The sequence below is a fragment of the Phyllobates terribilis genome, unplaced genomic scaffold (assembly GCF_046119375.1).
Source record: "Phyllobates terribilis strain yellow unplaced genomic scaffold, ASM4611937v1 Scaffold_5__5_contigs__length_657084704, whole genome shotgun sequence".
NCBI classification, from domain to species: domain Eukaryota; kingdom Metazoa; phylum Chordata; class Amphibia; order Anura; family Dendrobatidae; genus Phyllobates; species Phyllobates terribilis.
In genome coordinates this window covers 84,502,491-84,526,150 of record NW_027362765.1, presented here as the reverse complement: position 1 = coordinate 84,526,150, position 23,660 = coordinate 84,502,491, and the positions used below count along the sequence as shown (strand labels likewise).

The window sequence follows — 23,660 nt, the reverse complement described above, 5'->3', positions numbered from 1 at the left end:
CTGAAGAGCAGAGGAGACAGAGGTAGAGACTGAAGAGCAGAGGAGACAGAGGTAGAGACTGAAGGGCAGAGGAGACAGAGGTAGAGACTGAAGAGCAGAGGAGACAGAGGTATAGACTGAAGGGCAGAGGAGACAGAGGTAGAGACTGAAGGGCAGAGGAGACAGAGGTAGAGACTGAAGGGCAGAGGAGACAGAGGTAGAGACTGAAGGGGACGAGGAGACAGAGGCATAGACTGAAGGGCAGAGGAGACAGAGGTAGAGACTGAAGGGCAGAGGAGACAGAGGTAGAGACTGGAGGGCAGAGGAGACAGAGGTAGAGACTGAAGGGCAGAGGAGACAGAGGTAGAGACTGAAGGTCAGAGGAGACAGAGGTATAGACCGAAGGGCAGAGGAGACAGAGGTATAGACCGAAGGGCAGAGGAGACAGAGGTATAGACCGAAGGGCAGAGGAGACAGAGGTAGAGACTGAAGAGCAGAGGAGACAGAGGTATAGACTGAGGGGCAGAGGAGACAGAGATATAGACTAAATGGCAGGAGCAACAGAGGTATAGACTGAAGAGAGGAGACAGAGGTAGAGACTGAAGGGCAGGGGAGACAGAGGTAGAGACTGAAGGGCAGAGGAGACAGAGGTAGAGACTGAAGGGCAGAGGAGACAGAGGTAGAGACTGAAGGGCAGGGGAGACAGAGGTAGAGACTGAAGGTCAGAGGTTTAGACTGAAGGGTGGTGGCCACCAGGGCTGTGGAGTCAGAGTCGGTGTCTATTTTGATGGAGTCAGAGTTGGTATAAAATGGACCGACTCCGAAAATATATAATAAATTGGGCACAGTAGTTCAATGCAGTTTGTGGGGAATATTTTTTCATAAGAATTTGGGAAAGTTATGAAATGTCCTATAAATGTCTGTCCTATTCTTGATCTAAGGGTCTGGACTTTTAGCGGAGATGAATCTGTGTTACAGTAAATTTATCACTTAAACATGAGCCATGTATGAGGGAGTCGGAGATGGTGTCATGGAAATTGAGGAGTCGGAGGTTTGGCTTACCGACTCCACAGCCCTGGTGGCTACTGGGATTGAGTTAAAGACAAGTGGGGGCATAGATCAAAGAACAAAGGAGCTAAAAGCATAGATACAAGGACAGAAGAAACAGTGAAGGACTGGGGCAGGGGCAAGCACTAAAATGCAGGACTGTGCACATGCCGTACCGGGCCTCCTTCCTCAGACAGTGTGTAACTAAAGGTAAAGTGCACCAACACAGGAAACACAATTGGGCACAGGATGGCGCAGATATACCTGAGCTCTATGGGTCTGAGGGAGCAGTAGGGACCACGTTATCGAGCACAAGCCAAAATGGAGACATGCTCTGTCCTCTGCACAAAAAAAGTTTCCATTTACAAATCCTGGAAAAGGAGATTGTGAGACGCTGCGGACATACTTTCCAAAAGCTTCTTCAAAATGTTGGGAGGGGGAGCAAAAACAAACTATAATAGGAAGCTGACAGATGGATGAATGAGGCGACGCAGAACAGGTCAATAGTGATGATGGGGGAGAGGAGCGCGCTAAAGAATTGTCAGAAAGGAACGAGTGCTGATTTATACCGGCCGAGCTGATGATCAATATCCGAGACCAGATCTGGAGAACATACAGTCCTGAACGTCAGGGAGAGAAAGTGTAGGAATGCATGACTTAAAGGGGAAGTCACCTCTCTCATCCCTTAAAGGGATTTTTCATTTTAAAGGGTTATTCCCACGTTCATGAATGGGCATTGTTAGATAGTGCTTGTAAAAACAAGCAATTTTGCAATTTTCTACTTATCAAAATTTTCAGCTAGTCTTGAGGTATTAACACTTTATTTTTGTTTACGCCTCGTTGCCTTGGAGACCAACCACCGTTTCTAGATGCCAGTGCTTACAAGCTCTCTTTTATTACGCTTGTAAGCGGTTTTAAAGCTGTCCAGGATCTCTGGATTGCGCAGTGAATACCTAATCCAGGCCAACTGCAGCACAGTACTTACCAGTCAGACAGCAGCGGTGGTCAGTTTCCTAGGCAACAAGCTGTAAACAAAAGTGTTAATTACTCAAGACCAGCTGCAAATTTGAATAAGCAGTAAATTGCAAAATGGCTTGTTTTTACAAGAACTATAAGACAATACTCATTTATAAATAAGAGATTAACTCTTTAAATAAACAATAATAATAAAAAAAATGATATCTGATGATAACACTGTTGGGACCACATGTATTTCTGAGCTTCCCTGACTCCTGGTATGAGGCATTTCCACTGCCGTGCGGCTGTCACTGCAATGTCAAAGCTTCCCATCGTGACACCTGTACTGAGAAGCTCCTGCGGTGGAGATTCCTGAAATGTTATGACAGGTTCACAGCGGTCTGATTAACCCTATAGGCACAGGCTAACGCTGGGAGAAGCGGATTTCATCTTGTATGATGTGACTGTCAGACTGTAATGTTGAAGGGTGGAGAACAAAAAAAAGAATAAGGGTTGTATAAGAAAAAAAAAAAAAGGATCTGTTTTTTTTTTCCCCAAGATATAGCGCCACTGTAGTCTATGGCCAGTGTCTGGTACTGCAGCTGCCATTCACACACCTGTTTCTCTCCTCGGAGGACCTGTCCTGTCTCCTGCTTTACCCAATGATTTGAATGGACCCTGTGTACCTCATTTCTCCACCGGTTGTGCTGTAGAGAAATCAAACACTCAGCCAGGTTTACTCGCAGATCGGAGCTGATCGCCGGAGGTCTCATCATGAGGATTCTTTGTGATCAGCTCATTGTTAAAGGACCCTTACTAGGCATTATCCGAAGAGAAGTACCCCTTAAAGAAGTTCTCTCTTAAGACATGTTGTGGATAAATATCTGATTGCTGGGATCCCAACGATCCCGAATTCGGCATCGCGTCAGTCGGGATTGAATGGAAAGGACTGGATTAAGTCTCCTCCAACTACATAGTCATGAATTAAAATGGGCACTCTAAAGACCCAACAGTTCCCAATATAGCAGATGGAAATGGAAGGTAATTTCTGCCGCACGATACCATCAACTACCATGAAAGGAAACCCGACAAATAGAAAGAGCAGGATTAATAAAAAAAAAATATCTGCCTTATTCCAAACACAGCACCACCCTTATCAACAGGTTATGTCTGGTACTGCAGCTCAGCTCCATTTAAGTGAATAGCGCAGAGCTGCAATACTACATACAACCTTTGGACAAGGATGGCGCTGTTTTTGGTAAAAAGCAAAATCAATTTTTACTGACGGTCACCCTTTCATCACCGGTTTGGAGGATTGATATCTGTTCGAGGATTACGATGGATGGGCCCATCTCTCGCACTCCGCTATGAAAGCACAGGATGGATTACTTGCTTCACAGCCAGAGGGGAAAAGTGCTGAAAAGCCTCTGATATCCAATACTCACCCCTCCGTCAGAGCCTCCGAGGGACAATCCCACCTCGGCGATCCTGTAAGAAAACACAGAGGCCGTAATGATATGAGAAGGAGAAGCAGACGCTGGCGGGCCGTGGTGTGCTGCTGCCGTGCGAGCCTGTGTGTATATACCAGGAGCTGGGGTGTAAGGTTATACTAGGAGCTGTGAAGTGGGAGGGTGGGGTGCCGGCCAGGAGAATGGGGGGTCTCAGAGCTCAGGCTTCAATCTACATACAGGGTCCTGATCTTTCAGGCTTAAAGAAACAGAAGGTTGGAAACTATTTCCCAGATGTCTTCATCCATAACTGGAAACAGAAGCCGGCGGCTCCCGGTGACAGATCAGAAGCCGGATTTATTGATTTTAATGGAGTCTCCTTTAGATTAAGTTGTCATTCAAGCGTCTTCATCAACGTTATGAGCACGGCACATGCTAAATTATTCTACTAGAGCGGAAAAAAGGAGCATTTCCTTGTCTAAGTCTGATTATCAGATTTTTGCATTCTACAGCGCCACACTGGTCCACAGGCTGTACGTGGTATTACAGCTCAGATACATTCACTTCAATCCAGCTGAGTCGCAATACCAGACAAAACTCACTATAAGGGGCTGCCATTTTTTTTTTTTTTTTTAAATTAAGGAAAAATCTGATTAATAATGCAGACTGAGATGGGAAATGTTCTAGCTGCTTTCTCCGTTTTCTCCCATTTTCGGCTGTCAAGGCTCCAGATATGCATACAGCTCAGCTGATTCAGGCTTTGGCCAACAACTATCTCCCCTGATCCCCACACAATAATGCTTGAGCGTTCATAATTTCACTATGGGGAGAACGGTCATATTGGGGTTGTCCCATGACAACACATACAGTGGTGGCCAAAAGTATTGGCACCCCTGCAATTCTGTCAGATAATACTCAGTTTCTTCCTGAAAATGATTTCAATCACAAATTCTTTGGTATTATTATCTTCATTTAATTTGCTTGCAAGGAAAAAACACAAAAGAGAATGAAGCAAAAATCAAATCATTGATCATTTCACACAAAACTCCAAAAAAGGGCCAGACAAAAGTATTGGCACCCTCAGCCTAATTCTTGGTTGCACAACCTTTAGCCAAAATAACTGCGAACAACCGCTTCCGGTAACCATCAATGAGTTTCTTACAATGCTCTGCTGGAATTGTAGACCATTCTTCTTTGGCAAACTGCTCCAGGTCCCTGATATTTGAAGGTGGTGAGTTCCCCTTCAATGGACGTCTTCAAACAGAGGCTGGACAGACATCTGTCTGAGATGATCTAGTGAATCCTGCTTTGAGCAGGGGGTTGGACCAGATGACCCAGGAGGTCCCTTCCAACTCTACCATTCTATGATTCTATGATATCTCTCCACAGGTGTTCTATGGGATTCAGGTCTGGACTCATTGCTGGCCACCTTAGAAGTCTCCAGTGCTTTCTCTCAAACCATTTTATAGTGCTTTTGGAAGTGTGTTTTGGGTCATTGTCCTGCTGGAAGACCCATGACCTCTGAGGGAGACCCAGCTTTCTCACACTGGGCCCTACATTATGCTGCAAAATTTGTTGGTAGTCTTCAGACTTCATAATGCCATGCACACGGTCAAGCAGTCCAGTGCTAGAGGCAGCAAAGCAACCCCAAAACATCAGGGAACCTCCACCATGTTTGACTGTAGGGACCGTGTTCTTTTCTTTGAATGCCTCTTTTTTTTTCCTGTATACTCTATGTTGATGCTTTTTACCAAAAAGCTCTACTTTTGTCTCATCTGACCGGAGAACATTCTTCCAAAACGTTTTAGGCTTTCTCAGGTAAGTTTTGGCAAACTACAGCCTGGCTTTTTTATGTCTCGGGGTAAGAAGTGGGGTCTTCCTGGGTATCCTACCATACAGTCCCTTTTCATTCAGACGCTGACGGATAGTATGGGTTGACACCGTTGTACCCTCGGACTGCAGGGCAGCTTGAACTTGTTTGGATGTTAGTCGAGGTTCTTCATCCACCATCCGCACAATCTTGCGTTGAAATCTCTCGTCAATTTTTCTTTTCCGTCCACATCTAGGGAGGTTGGCCACAATGCCATGGGCTTTAAACTTCTTGATGACACTGCGCACGGAAGACACAGGAACATTCAGGTATTTGGAGATGGACTTGTAGCCTTGAGATTGCTCATGCTTCCTCACAATTTGGTTTCTCAAGTCCTCAGACAGTTCTTTGGTCTTCTTTCTTTTCTCCATGCTCAATGTGGTACACACAAGGACACAGGACAGAGGTTGAGTCAACTTTAATCCATGTTAACTGGCTGCAAGTGTGATTTAGTTCTTGCCAACACCTGTTAGGTGCCACAGGTAAGTTACAGGTGCTGTTAATTACACGAATTAGAAAAGCATCACATGATTTTTCAAATAGTGTCAATACTTTTGTCCACCCCCTTTTTTAGGTTTGGTGTGGAATTATATCCAATTTGGCTTTAGGACAATTCTTTGTGTTTTTTCATTGAAGACAAATTAAATGAAGATAATAATACCAAAGAATTTGTGATTGCAATCATTTTCAGTAAGAAACTGAGTATTATCTGACAGAATTGCAGGGGTGCCTATCCACAGGACAGATAATAAATGTATGACCGCTGGGACCTCCACCGATCCTAAGTCCCCTGTGTGAACTGAGCATGTGCTACCACTGCCCCATACACTGTCTATTGGAGAGGTGGTCGCACATGCTCACTAACATCCCGATCACAATGATTAGCTGGGATCCTAAACATTTATCATCCATCCTGTATATAGATGATAATTTGCTGTTTCCGAGGAATAAACCCCTTTAAAGGGGTTCTTCACTACTTTGATATTGATGACTGTCGTTGGAGCTGATATCAGCTGATCGGTGGGGTTACCAGATGTCAGACCCCCTACTGATCTGATACTGAAGATTGGTCATTAATATCAAAGTGTTGGAGAACCCCTTTAAATTTTCATTTTCAGGCAGGATTGTCACTGATGAGAGAAGAGGCAAGAATACTATGCAGGGAGTAAGCGCAACTTTTCCCTCTCTATATTACAATTTAGGTGGGGAAATCCTTTAAGATTTGTCCCCCTCCCAATATTGGGGCTACGAAGCCTGGGTGACCCCGTGACTAAATGAGGGAATGTAATGTAAAGAGGAGCAATATGCAGAGGGAGAGAGGAGCGCAGTGTCTGTGAGCAGCCATCCCCTCCCGCTCAGGTCCCCTCACACCTTGTGGTATATTTGCTCTGTATAAGCAGCACGCCCCCCGCTGGGTGATCTAGATCTACGTCTGTAATTTGGTGCAGTCCTGCCGAATCGGCTGGAAAATCTGTATTATTAAAACTAATTTTTAATCTCTTTCCTCCGTGATATTAGAGCGGCCAACGTTGTACCATATAGATTGCATTATATTGGAGAAAAGTATGTGCCCCCTCCACATTACACTACAGGAGCTGAACATTGGAACACAAGCCCATAGTATTATCCTCCTCCACCAAACTGTACAGCAGTCAGGGGAGGAACGTTCTCCTGTCATTCACCAAACCCAGACTTGTCTATAAGATACAAGAGAAGTGTGATCTGTCACAGCACAGTACACGTTTCCCCCAGAGTCCAGAGGTGGCGACTTTACACCACTCCATCCAACACTCGGCATTGTGCTTGGTGATATAAGGCTGCATGGACCTGCTCTGTCATGAAGCTCCTGGCGGGGGTGCAGTGTGTGCTGATGTTATAGCAGGGAACATATAGGAGCGTTGGTGACTTTTCTGCCCTCTACACCTCAGCACTCGGTGACCCCGCTCTGTAATATTATGGGGTCTCCACTTTGTGGCACTTCTCAATAATATCACTCACAGGTGATGGGGAAAAAGTCTATAAAGCTCTCCTAACAAAGCTCGATGTTGGGGAAAGAAGGATGGCACATGCTGGATTTCAACATGCCCAATCCTTTGCAGCCAGAGGTGTTGGGTGACAGCTCAGACTGGCTATACACATTAGATTATATCAGATGGACTTGCTGATCGTATGTGTGTGAGGCCACCTGAGTTTTCCCCATAAAGATCGGACATGTTGGATTTTAACTGCCTGATGCTTTTGAGGTGTCTACAGCAGCTTATCCTCCTCTTCCCATAGAGAGCATATGCACGGTCAGCGAAACTGAGCATGCTTGTATTCGGTGGGGCAGGAGAGATGGCCGAGCTGAAGGAGCATGCATGCTTATGGAGGAGTCAGAAGAAATACTGAGCAACCAAAACAGTAAAATCTATTGACTCCATGGGGCCGACACTTACTACTGTCGGCCATATTGTCCTTTACGTTCATCGCGACCAGCTTTTACTAATCCCACACGGTTGAGTAGGGAAAAGCAACACCTGCTGGGCCCTGTAGTTCACCAGCCCTGTGCTTGCAGGAGGAAGTAGCTGATCTTTAGGATGACGGGAAAGCAGGACTTTACCTCCACATCCTCCTGGCCTCCTCTTGGGTGATCACAGCGTCGGTGACCGCTCGCCCACACTTCAGCGGGGTGCACCCTGTAAAAGAGAAAACTGCCAGCGTCATTCCATGGGAGAAGCATAAACACAGATTAAATCCTATAAAGTACAGCGTGTACGGCGAGTCAATTATATAAAAATAACCTTTAATTAGATTTAATGGGGTGGGGGAAACATCCCCCCGCGACGAGGCGTGCAGCCGCCCTATCGCCAATTGCAAAGCCCGGCTGTGACACCACTTATCTCGGTTGCATGCCCAGTCGCTTTTTGATATTTTCTTTCCTGGCAACCAATATAATTTTTCTTATAGATAATGGATGTGGGTGGCTAATTTTGCGCCATTAAAAAAAAAAGATGATCGACGGATGGATTTAACCCGTTCATGGCCAGGTGTCTGGGCTCCCGTACCAACAGCTGCACACCCCAACTCTCCCTTTTAGACCGACCGTCGCTTAATAACCACCCAGAAGGCATGAAAGAAACGGCAAATTCTCAATAAATCCGAACAGCTGTAATTAATTTTCGAGATGTTTTTGGAAGGATCTTGCCAAGAATGTTCCGACAGAGAGGAGCGATCGGTCCCCAGAGGAGGAGGGGGCTGGATAATGCATGAAATGACTGCTCAGGTAGCCTCGGACGTGATTACCAGCCCAGTGTGAGGTCGTGACACCCCAGCGGGACGGGCGGGCGGCAGCTTGACAGCTCTGTTCGCGCAATTGGCGCCCCTGCAGCAGAACTTCACACGGCAAGACGATGAAAGGAGATCAGCGTGTCGGGAGCGGGCTTATCTCTGGCCTCTGCTTTGTGGACAGATTGGCTGTCGCTGGGTTTTCCAGTGTCCTTACATCTTCACCTGCCGTTTAGGGCACTAGGAAAGCTGGCTAGCATCCCTTGCGGGAGATGTAACGCTCCCATATTGGTTGCCAATCAGCTTTCCCAAGCCCCTAGTTATAGCATAAATCCACCGCCACGTATAACTAGATAGAACAGACATTCAGTGTACTGGGAAAGCTGGGTGTCGTCCCCTGGAGGAGCCTTAGAGCACTAATACTGCTTTAATTGCATTTCAGGTAAGCCATTCACGTTACTGGGAAAGCTGGGTGACGTCCTCTGGAGGACTCATACTGGTTGTCAGTCAGGCAACCACCATCTCTGCTTTAATTGCATTTCAGGTAAGCCATTCAGGTTCCTGGGAAAGCTGGGTGCCTTCCCTCCAAGAGACATAATGCACTTATGTGGATTACCAGCTGGCTTTCCCAAGGTTAGCCCTCCCCTTAGTTGTTTGATAAGTACCAGTTTAATTGCATTTTTAGATAGACACACCATTCAGAGCTCTAGGAAAGTTGGGTTATATTACTTGCTGAATCTGTAATGTGTGTTTTTGTGGTTGTCAGCCGGCTATCCCAAACTCCAGACTAAGAAATCTCTCTTGATACACCCCCCTCCCCAGTTCTTGCTGTACTAAAGAGATCTGTAATTCAGGGCTATAGGAAAGTTGGGTGATGTCCCAAGCTATATTGCACCCTTATTGGTTGTCAGACAGTTTTTCCAAACTTCTTACTATTAATCCATTTTAATGTATGCCATACATCCGCGACTGTGATTGTATAACAAGGCAGATCGGACGTTCAGAGCACTAGGAAAGCTGGGTGACATTGGCACCCATACTGTTGTCACCTACTTTCCCCTAGTTCCTGACTGCAATGCCTTAGCTATGTGATACATCCTCTAATCCCTGCAAATCTGTCATTCAGGGCTGTAGGAAAGCTGGATGACATACCAAATAGAATCTCTAATGTACCCATCACGCCACACAGCTTTCCCAAGCCCGGTACCATCCCTAGTTATGTGATATATCACCCTGCTATAGGATATCTAGTAGCTGGGCCAATCAGGACACTAGGAAAGCTGGGTGACATCCAGTATACCACTGTGGACCTTACCTTTCAGGAGAAGGGGGCTGTGTCATTCTGATGTTCTTAGATATTTCTATTCTAGTCTATGGGATTTACATGAAAAAGATTATCCCTGGCACCTCTCCAGATATGGCCGCCACTAGGGGGAGCTCACTGTGCACAGACCTACCTCCCTTTGAGCTCAGTAATGAATCTGTATGCAGTGAGCCCCCCCTAGTGGTGGCAGCCGGCACTTTCTCATTCAGCTCTATGGCACTGCAGAGGATAGGAGTTGTGCCTCAGACGGAGAATGAACATCCCGACGTGATCCATCACGCTTCTATTATTAAGCGCTGTTTCCTTTCCAGAAATAACAGTTTGCTGTCTCCTCTCATTAATCTTACCGGATCCCGACTAATAATAACCCGCACACAGCGGTACAATCCCAATAAACGTGACACGGAGAAATAAGCGGCAATATTCATCGCCTGTGAAAGCAAATCTGTCACACAGCCAGTGAGGGGCCGGGAAAAATCTGCCGCTGCGCCCCCACAATAGCAGTCACCTATACTATTCACCATCTGGATGGCAAAAATAAAAGGGGATATTTCTGGAGCTCGTTATTGTAGTAAAGTGTGTAATAAAAGGTAAAGCGACAAAGTGAGAGAATAGAGGAGTATCAGAGATACACTGTACCATCAGTAAGGAGCGGGGAGACTGACAACTAAAATATGGCCGTTGCCAAATCCATCCCATAATATCCTGTAGTGTACATAAGTCACTGTGCACATACATTCTGACTTACCTTCTGTAATATGCTCCAGAGCAGCACTCACTATTCTGATGGTACAGTCACTGTGTACATACATTACATTACTGATCCTATACTGATCCTGAGTTACCTCCTGTATTATACTCCAGAGCTGCACTCACTATTCTGCTGGAGGAGACACTGTGTACATACATTACATTACTTATCCTGTACTGATCCTGAGTTACATCCTGTATTATACTCCAGAGCTGCACTCACTATTCTGCTGGTGCAGTCACTGTGTACATACATTACATTACTTATCCTGTACTGATCCGGAGTTACCTCCTGTATTATACTCCAGAGCTGCACTCACTATTCTGCTGGTGCAGTCACTGTGTACATACATTACATTACTTATCCTGTACTGATCCTGAGTTACCTCCTGTATTATACTCCAGAGCTGCACTCACTATTCTGCTGGTGGAGTCACTGTGTACATACATTACATTACTTATCCTGTACTGATCCTGAGTTACATCCTGTATTATACTCCAGAGCTGCACTCACTATTCTGCTGGTGCAGTCACTGTGTACATACATTACATTACTTATCCTGTACTGATCCTGAGCTACATCCTGTATTATACTCCACAGCTGCACTCACTATTCTGTTGGTGCAGTCCCTGTGTACATACATTACATTACTTATCCTGTACTGATCCTGACTTACCTTCTGTAATATGCTCCAGAGCTGCACTCACTATTCTGCTGGTGCAGTCACTGTGTACATACATTACATTACTTATCCTGTACTGATCCTGAGTTACCTCCTGTATTATACTCCAGAGCTGCACTCACTATTCTGCTGGTGCAGTCACTGTGTACATACATTACATTACTTATCCAGTACTGATCCTCAGTTACATCCTGTATTGTACTCCAGAGCTGCACTCACTATTCTGCTGGTGCAGTCACTGTGTACATACATTACATTACTTATCCTGTAGTGATCCTGAGTTACATCTTGTATTATACTCCAGAGCTGCTCTCACTATTCTGCTGGTGCAGTCACTGTGTACATACATTACATTACTTATCCTGTACTGATCCTGAGTTACATCCTGTATTATACTCCAGAGCTGCACTCACTATTCTGCTAGTGCAGTCACTGTGTACATACATTACATTAGTTATCCTGTACTGATCCTGAGTTACATCCTGTATTATATTCCAGAGCTGCACTCACTATTCTGCTGGTGCAGTCACTGTGAACATACATTACTTATCCTGTACTGATCCTGAGTTACATCCTGTATTATACTCCAGAGCTGCACTCACTATTCTGCTGGTGCAGTCACTGTGTACATACATTACTTATCCTGTACTAATCCTGAGTTACATCCTGTATTATACCCCAGAGCTGCACTCACTGTTCTGCTGGTGAAGTCACTGTGTACATACATTACATTACTGATCCTATACTGATCCTGAGTTACATCCTGTATTAAACCCCAGAGCTGCACTCACTATTCTGCTGGTGCAGTCACTGTGTACATGCATTACATTACTTATCCTGTACTGATCCTGAGTTACATCCTGTATTATACCCCAGAGCTGCACTCACTATTCTGCTGGTGCAGTCACTGTGTACATACATTACATTACTGATCCTGAGTTACATCCTGTATTATACCCCAGAGCTGATCTCACTGTTCTACTGGTGCAGTCACTGTGTAAATATATTACATTACTTATCCTGTACTGATCCTGACTTACCTTCACTAATATGCTCCAGAGCTGCACTCACTATTCTGCTGGTACAGTCCCTGTGTACATACATTACATTACTTATCCTGTACTGATCCTGACTTACCTTCTGTAATATGCTCCAGAGCTGCACTCACTATTCTGCTGGTGCAGTCACTGTGTACATACATTACATTACTTATCCTGTACTGATCCTGAGTTACCTCCTGTATTATACTCCAGAGCTGCACTCACTATTCTGCTGGTGGAGTCACTGTGAACATACATTACATTACTTATCCTGTACTGATCCTGAGTTACATCCTGCACTATACCCCAGAGCTGCACTCACTATTCTGCTGGTGCAGTCACTGTGTACATACATTACATTACTTATCCTGTACTGATCCTGAGTTACATCCTGTATTATAATCCAGAGCTGCACTCACTATTCTGCTGGTGCAGTCACTGTGTACATACATTACATTACTTATCCTGTACTGATCCGGAGTAACATCCTATATTATACTCCGGAGCTGCACTCACTATTCTGCTGGAGCAGTCACTGTGTACATACATTACATTACTTATCCTGTACTGATCCTGAGTTCCATCCTGTATTATACTCCAGAGCTGCACTCACTATTCTGCTGGTGCAGTCACTGTGTACATACATTACATTACTTATCCTGTACTGATCCTGAGGTACCTCCAGTATTATACCCCAGAGCTGCACTCACTATTCTGCTGGTGCAGTCACTGTGTACATACATTACATTACTTATCCTGTACTGATCCTGAGTTACATCCTGTATTATAATCCAGAGCTGCACTCACTATTCTGCTGGTGCAGTCACTGTGTACATACATTACATTACTTATCCTGTACTGATCCGGAGAAACATCCTGTATTATACTCCGGAGCTGCACTCACTATTCTGCTGGAGCAGTCACTGTGTACATGCATTACATTACTTATCCTGTACTGATCCTGAGTTACCTCCTGTATTATACTCCAGAGCTGCACTCACTATTCTGCTGGTGGAGTCACTGTGTACATACATTACATTACTTATCCTGTACTGATCCTGAGTTACATCCTGTATTATACCACAGAGCTGATCTCACTATTCTGCTGGTGCAGTCACTGTGTACATACAGTGAATTACTTATCCTGTACTGATCCTGAGTTACATCCTGTTCTATACCCCAGAGCTGCACTCACTATTCTGCTGGTGCAGTCACTGTGTACATACATTACATTACTTATCCTGTACTGATCCTGAGTTACATCCTGTATTATAATCCAGAGCTGCACTCACTATTCTGCTGGTGCAGTCACTGTGTACATACATTACATTACTTATCCTGTACTGATCCGGAGTAACATCCTGTATTATACTCCGGAGCTGCACTCACTATTCTGCTGGAGCAGTCACTGCGTACATACATTACATTACTTATCCTGTACTGATCCTGAGTTCCATCCTGTATTATACTCCAGAGCTGCACTCACTATTCTGCTGGTGCAGTCACTGTGTACATACATTACATTACTTATCCTGTACTGATCCTGAGTTACCTCCAGTATTATACCCCAGAGCTGCACTCAATATTCTGCTGGTGCAGTCACTGTGTACATACATTACACTACTTGTCCTGTACTGATCCTGAGTTACATCCTGTATTATACTCCAGAGTTGCACTCACTATTCTGCTGGTACAGTCACTGTGTACATGCATTACATTACTTATCCTGTACTGATCCTGAGTTACATCCTGTATTATACTCCAGAGCTGCACTCACTATTCTGCTGGTGGAGTCACTGTGTACATACATTACATTACTTATCCTGCACTGATCCTGAGTTCCATCGTGTATTATACTCCAGAGCTGCACTCACTATTCTGCTGGTGCAGTCACTCTGTACATACAATACATTACTTATCCTGTACTGATCCTGAGTTTCATCCTGTATTATACTCCAGAGCTGAACTCACTATTCTGCTGGTGCAGTCACTGTGTACATACATTACATTACTTATCCTGTACTGATCCTGAGTTACATCCTGTATTATACTCCAGAGCTGCACTCACTATTCTGCTGATGCAGTCACAGTGTACATACATTACATTACTTATCCTGTACTGATCCTGAGTTCCATCCTGTATTATACTCCAGAGCTGCACTCACTATTCTGCTGGTGGAGTCACTGTGTACATACATTACATCACTTATCCTGTACTGATCCTGAGTTCCATCCTGTATTATACTCCAGAGCTGCACTCACTATTCTGCTGGCACAGTCACTGTGTACATACATTACATTACTGATCCTGTACTGATCCTGAGTTCCATCCCTTATTATACTCCAGAGCTGCACTCACTATTCTGCTGGTACAGTCACTGTGTACATACATTACATCACTTATCCTGTACTGATCCTGAGTTCCATCCTGTATTATACTCCAGAGCTGCACTCACTATTCTGCTGGTGCAGTCACTGTGTACATACATTACATTACTTATCCTGTACTGATCCTGACTTACCTTTTGTAATATGCTCCAGAGCTGCACTCACTATTCTGCTGGTGCAGTCACTGCGTACATACATTACATTACTTATCCTGTACTGATCCTGAGTTACCTCCTGTATTATACTCCAGAGCTGCACTCACTATTCTGCTGGTGGAGTCACTGTGTACATACATTACATTACTTATCCTGTACTGATCCTGAGTTACATCCTGTATTATAATCCAGAGCTGCACTCACTATTCTGCTGGTGCAGTCACTGTGTACATACATTACATTACTTATCCTGTACTGATCCGGAGTTACATCCTGTATTATACTCCAGAGCTGCACTCACTATTCTGCTGGAGCAGTCACTGTGTACATACATTACATTACTTATCCTGTACTGATCCTGAGTTCCATCCTGTATTATACTCCAGAGCTGCACTCACTATTCTGCTGGTGCAGTCACTGTGTACATACATTACATTACTTATCCTGTACTGATCCTGAGTTACCTCCAGTATTATACCCCAGAGCGGCACTCACTATTCTGCTGGTGGAGTCACTGTGTACATACATTACATTACTTATCCTGTACTGATCCTGAGTTACATCCTGTATTATACCCCAGAGCTGATCTCACTATTCTGCTGGTGCAGTCACTGTGTACATACAGTGAATTACTTATCCTGTACTGATCCTGAGTTACATCCTGTTCTATACCCCAGAGCTGCACTCACTATTCTGCTGGTGCAGTCACTGTGTACATACATTACATTACTTATCCTGTACTGATCCTGAGTTACATCCTGTATTATAATCCAGAGCTGCACTCACTATTCTGCTGGTGCAGTCACTGTGTACATACATTACATTACTTATCCTGTACTGATCCGGAGTAACATCCTGTATTATACTCCGGAGCTGCACTCACTATTCTGCTGGTACAGTCACTGTGTACATACATTACATTACTTATCCTGTACTGATCCTGAGTTACATCTTGTATTATACTCCAGAGCTGCTCTCACTATTCTGCTGGTGCAGTCACTGTGTACATACATTACATTACTTATCCTGTACTGATCCTGAGTTACATCCTGTATTATACTCCAGAGCTGCACTCACTATTCTGCTGGTGCAGTCACTGTGTACATACATTACATTAGTTATCCTGTACTGATCCTGAGTTACATCCTGTATTATATTCCAGAGCTGCACTCACTATTCTGCTGGTGCAGTCACTGTGAACATACATTACTTATCCTGTACTGATCCTGAGTTACATCCTGTATTATACTCCAGAGCTGCACTCACTATTCTGCTGGTGCAGTCACTGTGTACATACATTACTTATCCTGTACTAATCCTGAGTTACATCCTGTATTATACCCCAGAGCTGCACTCACTGCTCTGCTGGTGAAGTCACTGTGTACATACATTACATTACTGATCCTGAGTTACATCCTGTATTAAACCCCAGAGCTGCACTCACTATTCTGCTGGTGCAGTCACTGTGTACATACATTACATTACTTATCCTGTACTGATCCTGAGTTACATCCTGTATTATACCCCAGAGCTGCACTCACTATTCTGCTGGTGCAGTCACTGTGTACATACATTACATTACTTATCCTGTACTGATCCTGAGTTACATCCTGTATTATACCCCAGAGCTGATCTCACTGTTCTACTGGTGCAGTCACTGTGTAAATATATTACATTACTTATCCTGTACTGATCCTGACTTACCTTCACTAATATGCTCCAGAGCTGCACTCACTATTCTGCTGGTACAGTCCCTGTGTACATACATTACATTACTTATCCTGTACTGATCCTGACTTACCTTCTGTAATATGCTCCAGAGCTGCACTCACTATTCTGCTGGGGCAGTCACTGTGTACATACAGTGAATTACTTATCCTGTACTGATCCGGAGTAACATCCTGTATTATACTCCGGAGCTGCACTCACTATTCTGCTGGAGCAGTCACTGTGTACATACATTACATTACTTATCCTGTACTGATCCTGAGTTCCATCCTGTATTATACTCCAGAGCTGCACTCACTATTCTGCTGGTGCAGTCACTGTGTACATACAGTACAGACCAAATGTTTGGACACACCTTCTCATTTAAAGATTTTTCTGTATTTTCATGACTATGAAAATTGTACATTCACACTGAAGGCATCAAATCTATGAATTAACACATGTGGAATTATATACTTAACAAAAAAGTGTGAAACAACTGAAAATATGTCTTATATTCTAGGTTCTTCAAAGTAGCCACCTTTTGCTTTGATGACTGCTTTGCACTCTCTTGGCATTCTCTTGATGAGCTTCTAGAGGTAGTCACCGGAAATGGTCTTCTAACAATCTTGAAGGAGTTCCCAGAGATGCTTAGCACTTGTTGGCCCTTTTGCCTTCACTCTGCGGTCCAGCTCACCCCAAACCATCTCGATTGGGTTCAGGTCTGGTGACTGTGGAGGCCAGGTCATCTGGCGTAGCACCCCATCACTCTCCTTCTTGGTCAAATAGCCCTTACACAGCCTGGAGGTGTGTTTGGGGTCATTGTCCTGTTGAAAAATAAATGATGGTACAACTAAACGCAAACCAGATGGAATAGCATGCAGCTGCAAGATGCTGTGGTAGCCATGCTGGTTCAGTATGCCTTCAATTTTGAATAAATCCCCAACAGTGTCACCAGCAAAGCACCCCCACACCATCACACCTCCTCCTCCATGCTTCACGGTGGGAACCAGGCATGTAGAGTCCATCCGTTCACCTTTTCTGCGTCGCACAAAGACACGGTGGTTGGAACCAAAGATCTCAAATTTGGACTCATCAGATCAAAGCACAGATTTCCACTGGTCTAATGTCCATTCCTTGTGTTCTTTAGCCCAAACAAGTCTCTTCTGCTTGTTGCCTGTCCTTAGCAGTGGTTTCCTAGCAGCTATTTTACCATGAAGGCCAGCTGCACAAAGTCTCCTCTTAACAGTTGTTGAAGAGATTTGTCTGCTGCTAGAACTCTGTGTGGCATTGACCTGGTCTCTAATCTGAGCTGCTGTTAACTTGCGATTTCTGAGGCTGGTGACTCGGATAAACTTATCCTCAGAAGCAGAGGTGACTCTTGGTCTTCCTTTCCTGGGGCGGTCCTCTTGTGAGCCAGTTTCTTTGTAGCGCTTGATGGTTTTTGCAACTGCACTTGGGGAAACTTTCAAACTTTTCCCAATTTTTCGGACTGACTGACCTTCATTTCTTAAAGTAATGATGGCCACTCGTTTTTCTTTACTTAGCTGATTTTTTCTTGCCATAATACAAATTCTAACAGTCTATTCAGTAGGACTATCAGCTGTGTATCCACCAGACTTCTGCACAACACAACTGATGGTCCCAACCCCATTTATAAGGCAAGAAATCCCACTTCTTAAACCTGACAGGGCACACCTGTGAAGTGAAAACCATTTCCGGTGACTACCTCTTGAAGCTCACCAAGAGAATGCCAAGAGTGTGCAAAGCAGTCATCAAAGCAAAAGGTGGCTACTTTGAAGAACCTAGAATATAAGACATATTTTCAGTTGTTTCACACTTTTTTGTTACGTATATAATTCCACATGTGTTAATTCATAGTTTTGATGTCTTCAGTGTGAATGTACAATTTTCATAGTCATAAAAATACAGAAAAATCTTTAAATGAGAAGGTGTGTCCAAACTTTTGGTCTGTACTGTACATTACATTACTTATCCTGTACTGATCCTGAGTTACCTCCAGTATTATACCCCAGAGCTGCACTCACTATTCTGCTGGTGCAGTCACTGTGTACATACATTACATTACTTATACTGTACTGATCCTGAGTTACATCCTGTATTATAATCCAGAGCTGCACTCACTATTCTGCTGGTGCAGTCACTGTGTACATACAGTGAATTACTTATCCTGTACTGATCCTGAGTTACATCCTGTTCTATACCCCAGAGCTGCACTCACTATTCTGCTGGTGCAGTCACTGTGTACATACATTACATTACTTATCCTGTACTGATCCTGAGTTACATCCTGTATTATAATCCAGAGCTGCACTCACTATTCTGCTGGTGCAGTCACTGTGTACATACATTACATTACTTATCCTGTACTGATCCGGAGTAACATCCTGTATTATACTCCGGAGCTGCACTCACTATTCTGCTGGAGCAGTCACTGTGTACATACATTACATTACTTATCCTGTACTGATCCTGAGTTCCATCCTGTATTATACTCCAGAGCTGCACTCACTATTCTGCTGGTGCAGTCACTGTGTACATACATTACATTACTTATCCTGTACTGATCCTGAGTTACCTCCAGTAATATACCCCAGAGCTGCACTCACTATTCTGCTGGTGCAGTCACTGTGTACATACATTACATTACTTATCCTGTACTGATCCTGAGTTACATCCTGTATTATACTCCAGAGCTGCACTCACTATTCTGCTGGTACAGTCACTGTGTACATGCATTACATTACTTATCCTGTACTGATCCTGAGTTACATCCTGTATTATACTCCAGAGCTGCACTCACTATTCTGCTGGTGGAGTCACTGTGTACATACATTACATTACTTATCCTGCACTGATCCTGAGTTCCATCCTGTATTATACTCCAGAGCTGCACTCACTATTCTGCTGATGCAGTCACAGTGTACATACATTACATTACTTATCCTGTACTGATCCTGAGTTCCATCGTGTATTATACTCCAGAGCTGCACTCACTATTCTGCTGGTGCAGTCACTCTGTACATACAATACATTACTTATCCTGTACTGATCCTGAGTTTCATCCTGTATTATACTCCAGAGCTGAACTCACTATTCTGCTGGTCCAGTCACTGTGTACATACATTACATTACTTATCCTGTACTGATCCTGAGTTACATCCTGTATTATACTCCAGAGCTGCACTCACTATTCTGCTGATGCAGTCACAGTGTACATACATTACATTACTTATCCTGTACTGATCCGGAGTTACATCCTGTATTATACCCCAGAGCTGCACTCACTATTCTGCTGGTGCAGTCACTGTGTACATACATTACATTACTTATCCTGTACTGATCCTGAGTTACCTCCAGTATTATACCCCAGAGCGGCACTCACTATTCTGCTGGTGGAGTTACTGTGTACATACATTACATTACTTATCCTGTACTGATCCTGAGTTCCATCCTGTATTATACTCCAGAGCTGCACTCACTATTCTGCTGGTGCAGTCACTGTGTACATACATTACATTACTTATCCTGTACTGATCCTGAGTTTCATCCTGTATTATACTCCAGAGCTGAACTCACTATTCTGCTGGTGCAGTCACTGTGTACATACATTACATTACTTATCCTGTACTGATCCTGAGTTACATCCTGTATTATACTCCAGAGCTGCACTCACTATTCTGCTGATGCAGTCACAGTGTACATACATTACATTACTTATCCTGTACTGATCCTGAGTTCCATCCTGTATTATACCCCAGAGCTTCACTCACTATTCTGCTGGTGCAGTCACTGTGTACATACATTACATTACTTATCCTGTAGTGATCCTGAGTTACATCCTGTATTATACTCCAGAGCTGCACTCACTATTCTGCTGGTACAGTCACTGTGTACATACATTACATTACTTATCCTGTACTGATCCCGAGTTCCATCCTGTGTTATACTCCAGAGCTGGACTCACTATTCTGCTGGTGCAGTCACTGTGTACATACATTACATCACTTATCCTGTACTGATCCTGAGTTCCATCCTGTATTATACTCCAGAGCTGCACTCACTATTCTGCTGGTACAGTCACTGTGTACATACATTACATTACTTATCCTGTACTGATCCTGAGTTACATACTGTATTATACTCCAGATCTGCACTCACTATTCTGCTGGTACAGTCACTGTGTACATACATTACATTACTTATCCTGTACTGATCCTGAGTTCCATCCTGTATTATACTCCAGAGCTGCACTCACTATTCTGCTGGTACAGTCACTGTGTACATACATTACATTACTTATGCTGTACTGATCCTGAGTTACATCCTGTATTATACCCCAGAGCTGCACTCACTATTCTGCTGGTGCAGTCACTGTGTACATACATTACATTACTTATAGTGTACTGATCCTGAGTTACATCCTGTATTATTCTCCAGAGCTACACTCACTATTCTGCTGGTGCAGTCACTGTGTACATACATTACATTACTTATCCTGTACTGATCCTGAGTTACATCCTGTATTATACTCCAGATCTGCACTCACTATTCTGCTGGTGCAGTCACTGTGTACACACATTACATTACTTATCCTGTACTGATCCTGAGTTACATCCTGTATTATACTCCAGAGCTGCACTCACTATTCTGCTGGTGCAGTCACTGTACATACATTACATTACTTATCCTGTACTGATCCTGAGTTACATCCTGTATTATACCCAAGAGCTGCACTCACTATTCTGCTGGTGGAGTCACTGTGTACATACATTACATTACTTACCCTGTACTGATCCTGAGTTACCTCCTGTATTATACTCCAGAGCTGCACTCACTATTCTGCTGGTGCAGTCACTGTGTACATACATTACATTACTTATCCTGTACTGATCCTGAGTTACATCCTGTATTATACTCCAGAGCTGCACTCACTATTCTGCTGGTGCAGTCACTGTACATACATTACATTACTTATCCTGTACTGATCCTGAGTTACATCCTGTATTATACCCCAGAGCTGCACTCACTATTCTGCTGGTGCAGTCAGTGTGTACATACATTACATTACTTATCCTGTACTGATCCTGAGTTACATCCTGTATTATACTCCAGAGCTGCACTCACTATTCTGCTGGTGGAGTCACTGTGTACATACATTACATTACTTACCCTGTACTGATCCTGAGTTACCTCCTGTATTATACTCCAGAGCTGCACTCACTATTCTGCTGGTGCAGTCACTTTGAACATACATTACATTACTTATCCTGTACTGATCCTGAGTTGCATCCTGTATTATACTCCAGAGCTGCACTCACTAATCTACTGGTGCGGTCACTGTGTACATACATTACTTATCCTGTACTGATCCTGAGTTACATCCTGTATTATACTCCAGAGCTGCACTCACTATTCTGCTGGTGCAGTCACTTTGTACATACATTACATCACTTATCCTGTACTGATTCTGAGTTACATCCTGTATTATACTCCAGAGCTGCACTCACTATTCTGCTGGTGCAGTCAGTGTGTACATACATTACATCACTTATCCTGTACTGATTCTGAGTTACATCCTGTATTATACTCCAGAGCTGCACTCACTATTCTGCTGGTGGAGTCACTGTGTACATACATTACATTACTGATCCTCTACTGATCCTGAGTTACATCCTGTATTATACTCCAGAGCTGCACTCACTATTCTGCTGGTGCAGTCACTGTGTACATACATTACATTACTGATCCTGAGTTACATCCTGTATTATACTCCAGAGCTGCACTCACTATTCTGCTGGAGCAGTCACTGTGTACATACATTACATTACTGATCCTGAGTTACATCCTGTATTATACTCCAGAGCTGCACTCACTATTCTGCTGGTGCAGTCACTGTGGACATACATTACATTATTTATCCTGTACTGATCCTGAGTTACATCCTGTATTATACTCCAGAGCTGCACTCACTATTTTGCTGGTGGAGTCACTGTGTACATACATTACATTACTTATCTTGTACTGATCCTGAGTTACATCATGTATTATACTCCAGAGCTGCACTCACTATTCTGCTGGTGCAGTCACTGTGTACATACATTACATTACTTATCCTGTACTGATCCTGCGTTACATCCTGTATTATATTCCAGAGCTGCACTCACTGTCTTGCTGGTGCAGTCACTGTGTACATACATTTCATTACTTAACCTGTACTGATCCTGAGTTAAATCCTGTATTATACTCCAGAGCTGCACTCACTATTCTGCTGGTGGAGTCACTGTGTACATACATTACATTACTTATCCTGTACTGATCCTGAGTTACATCCTGTATTATACTCCAGAGCGGCACTCACTATTCTGCTGGTGCAGTCACTGTGTACATACATTACTTATCCTGTACTGATCCTGAGTTACATCCTGTATTATACTCCAGAGCTGCACTCACTATTCTGCTGGTGCAGTCACTGTGTGCATACATGACATTACTTATCCTGTACTGATTCTGAGTTACATCCTGTATTATACTCCAGAGCTCCACTCACTATTCTGCTGGTGCAGTCACTGTGTACATACATTACATTACTTATCCTGTACTGATCCTGAGTTACATCCTGTATTATACTCCAGAGCTGCACTCACTATTCTGCTCGTGCAGTCACTGTGTACATACATTACATTACTTATCCTGTACTGATCCTGAGTTACATCCTGCACTATACCCCAGAGCTGCACTCACTATTCTGCTGGTGCAGTCACTGTGTACATACATTACATTACTTATCCTGTACTGATCCTGAGTTACCTCCTGTATTATACTCCAGAGCTGCACTCACTATTCGGCTGGTGCAGTCACTGTGCACATACATTACATTACTTATCCTGTACTGATCCTGAGTTACATCCTGTATTATACTCCAGAACTGGATTTACTATTCTGCTGGTGGAGTCACTGTGTACATACATTACATTACTTATCCTGTACTGCTCCTGAGTTATATCCTGTATTATACTCCAGAGCT

The 23,660-nt window shown here is 43.7% G+C and overlaps 1 protein-coding gene across 2 annotated transcripts in view; it reads right to left on the bottom strand.

The window, feature by feature from the left end:
• Positions 1-23,660, bottom strand: part of OGFOD3 (2-oxoglutarate and iron dependent oxygenase domain containing 3) — a 109,362-nt gene that overhangs the window by 57,332 nt on the left and 28,370 nt on the right. For both annotated transcript variants that reach the window (XM_073682499.1, XM_073682500.1), the window contains exons 3-4: positions 7,901-7,976; positions 3,429-3,471 (exon numbers count right to left, since the gene is read on the bottom strand). In XM_073682499.1, coding sequence (XP_073538600.1) covers positions 3,429-3,471; positions 7,901-7,976 — 119 coding nt within the window. The remainder of the gene's footprint in view (positions 1-3,428; positions 3,472-7,900; positions 7,977-23,660) is intronic.